The sequence below is a fragment of the Triticum urartu genome, chromosome 2 (assembly GCF_003073215.2).
Source record: "Triticum urartu cultivar G1812 chromosome 2, Tu2.1, whole genome shotgun sequence".
Lineage (NCBI taxonomy): Eukaryota > Viridiplantae > Streptophyta > Magnoliopsida > Poales > Poaceae > Triticum > Triticum urartu.
In genome coordinates, this window is record NC_053023.1 from 82,707,423 (window position 1) to 82,710,554 (window position 3,132).

The 3,132-nt window shown below is 43.9% G+C and overlaps 1 protein-coding gene across 1 annotated transcript; it reads right to left on the reverse strand.

The window, feature by feature from the left end:
- Nucleotides 1-451: 451 nt before the first annotated feature.
- LOC125541126 (protein DMP2-like) lies at nt 452-1,450 on the reverse strand. The gene has a single exon (XM_048704603.1). The coding sequence runs from the start codon at nt 1,307-1,309 to the stop codon at nt 674-676; it is 636 nt and encodes a 211-aa protein (XP_048560560.1). The 5' UTR covers nt 1,310-1,450; the 3' UTR covers nt 452-673.
- Nucleotides 1,451-3,132: the final 1,682 nt, after the last annotated feature.

Consider the following 3,132-nt stretch of genomic DNA (forward strand, 5'->3'; position numbering starts at 1 on the left):
TTCTAACGATGAATGACTTTTTCCATTTCTTTAAATTGCAATATATCGAAGAAGTAGAAGAGTTCTTTTCATCACTAACATGAATTATCATCTGAATTCACTTGTATTCATTTTATCCATTTTGAAAGGAAATGACATGTAATTTCATATTAAAATAAGCCCATTCTAGCAATGGGATTCTTTCTTCATTTTTCGGTCTTCAAAGCTTAATATGTCAAGGAAGTTTGCGGGCTTTTCCTTATGGTCGGCTCACTGCAATTTTCAAGTTTCGGCGGACGACGTACAATCAAAAGAAAAATATTATCAATATGATTTTTCGATGTATTTTTTTGCTTATCGTTTTGTGTCCTGTTGTCTTTCCTGGTTACTGTTTTCCTATAATAAAATTTATCATACCGAAGACGCCCTTCGGTTGTCTTTTTGAAAAAAGGAATATTTATACCAAGAAAAGGGTACAAAATTGAACTTACTTTTGTACTGTGTTAAAAAAAATCGAACTTACTTTTTTACATTTGGGCCTTGTCCGCGACCCGCGACGAACCAAAAGCACCACATGCGAACGGCACATGTACGTACACAAAACTCGACTAAAAAAAAATATGTACGCCCGCGAAACGCAAACACATAGCACACGGCGGGAGAGCGCATACATCGAGATCACCGGCCGGACTAGCTACTGCGACGCCAGCGAGCTCGCGGCAGGCTTCGCCGGAGGGTACCCGATCGAGTGGCGCTTGGAGGGGAAGACGACGAAGACGCCGCTCGCGAGGGCGCCGACCACGACGGGGAGCGCCATGACCACCTGCTTCTGCTGCTCCCTGAGCGCCGGGTAGAAGCACGCCACCGTGTTGGCGTCGGCCAGCAGCGCCACGGCCGCGAACACGACCACCGAGAAGAAGGCGTGCGCGAAGTCCGCCGGGCGCAGCCTGTACTTGAAGAAGTCCCTCGCCCCGGCGTCGTCGTCGTCGCCGCCGCCGAACGGCAGGAGGCCCCTGGGCGTCACGAGGCCGTACCTGACCTTGCCGTCGGCGCCGACGAAGCTGTCGGTGAAGGCCGAGAAGGCGCACGAGAAGGCGCAGAGCACGAGGAGCGCCGCGGTGACCACCCTGTTGGCCACGCTGCACGCGCCGGCGTTGGTCACGATCGGGTTGAGCACCTCGTACACGATCACCGTCGACGTCGGCAGCAGTTTGAGCACGTCGCCGATGCTCCCGAACGTCGAGTCGGCCATGACGCCCACTTTGGTCGCTGTGCTCTCGGCTGCTGCTGCTTTCTTGCTCGACTCGGCTTCTTTGATGCCTTCTTCCATCAGCTGATTTAAGCTATCCCCTGCCCTCCTTCCTTCTCTAATTTACCTATTTTATAGGCCATCTGGGCCTAAAGAAATCCATGGGAGCTTGGAAACTAATCCGGTTGCTTACTCCGGTAGAAATAGTGGTAGCTTGTCTTGGTTGTAAATTGCAATGTGATAGTAACCAAATTGACGTACATGTTGCCCACATTTGCAGGATGATATTAAATTCCTCCAGCCGCGAAGTCCATATGTACGAAATTTTTCTAAGAACCTGACAGCGATGCGTCGCGAAGGGATAGTTTCATGAAGAGTTTTCATGATTGATTAGGTCGGATTGCTTGTTCATGACACCAATCTATAAACCTGCACACATTTTTATATCGCGTGTTGTGAGCTCACTCGTTGCAGATTAATTGTCTCGGGAGTTTCTTGCAGGCAGGGACGAAAGAAATGGTCATCTTAGCCTATCGTCTCGTACTGGTGAGAGACTACAATGCGATCGTGACGCTGCCCCTAGATTGGACGTCCACGTAGGATGCAAGTGTATTCTACTCAGTGGATACGTACTAGCCTACTGGTTGAAATTAAGCCTTCTCAGTTATGAAAGCTGCACTTTCCTTAGAAAATCTGCAGACGTTGACCTCCATGGTCGAGACCAAGAGATTGCTACATGTATGTTGCTTGAGTTTTTGCTGACAGGGGTGGCGAGTGAAGATCCTGGAAAGGATATGTGACCAGCAAGCAAGGTTTGGCAATGTTCAAAGGAACTTCAGAGACTTATGACCCATGTATCAGATAAGTAGAGTGACAATGAGATTTCAGAGGCCATGACGCGGCTAATGAGGACGGGAGCATCGCCCCCCAGTGACAATGATCTCTTCGGTGGCCGGCTTTCGATGAATGAAGGGAGACTTGCCGCTATGAAGTTGCTGGTAAACTGTGGCAGTAGGTCACTGGCTAGTGAGTGGCGGAAGGATGGGCATCAAGCTTTGAAGCCGTACATCGAACAAACCTCATTCGTCTAGCCAGTGACGTCCAATCAAATTTGCGAGCATTTTAATGAAATGGTGAACATTCTTCAAATTTGTGGATATTTTTTTATAAATTCTTGAAATGTTTCAAAATTCTGAATATTTTTTTCTGAAACTTGTGAACGTTTTTTGAAGCGGCGAACATTTTTTTGAATAACGAATAAATATTGAAATTGGGGAACAATTTTTGAAATTCCTGAACATATTTTAATTTTGACGACTTTTTTCAAATGCATGACATATTCGAATTCATGAACTTTTTTTTGAATCAATGGACTTTTTTGTAATTCACAAAAACAATAATTTGGTGAATAGTTTTTAATAGTAATTCATTAACATTTTTCTAGATCGCGACAAAATGAAAATCACGAACATTTTATGAATACATGAACATTTTTTCCCAAATCATGAACATTTTGTTTTACTTCCAGAACATTTCTTTTAAAACTTGGAACATTTTTTAAATATGTAAACATTTCTTACAAATCAATACAAAAATAAAATACATGAACATTTTAGGATTTCTTGAACAATTTTTTAAAATTGGAACTTTTTTTAAATCTCAAATTGTTTAAAGAATAAGAGAAAACAAAAAAGGAAAAGAAAAAGGTGGGAAAACATAATGAAAAATAAAAGGCGCCCTGCACATGGGCCAGCCTAAAAAGGGCGCGAGGGGGGGAATGGGGCTGAGCTGGCTCGTTCGGCCCAAATATTAGTCATCAAGGACAAAAATTGAAAAATATTAATCATCTATTTCAAGAGTTACCCCTAAAAAATCTATTTCAAAAGTTACAAGTTGATGGAGGT

Coding starts and splice junctions, on each gene's coding strand:
- LOC125541126 (XM_048704603.1), bottom strand. CDS start 1,309: ATGGAAGAAGGCATCAAAGAAGCCGAGTCGAGCAAGAAAGCAGCAGCA.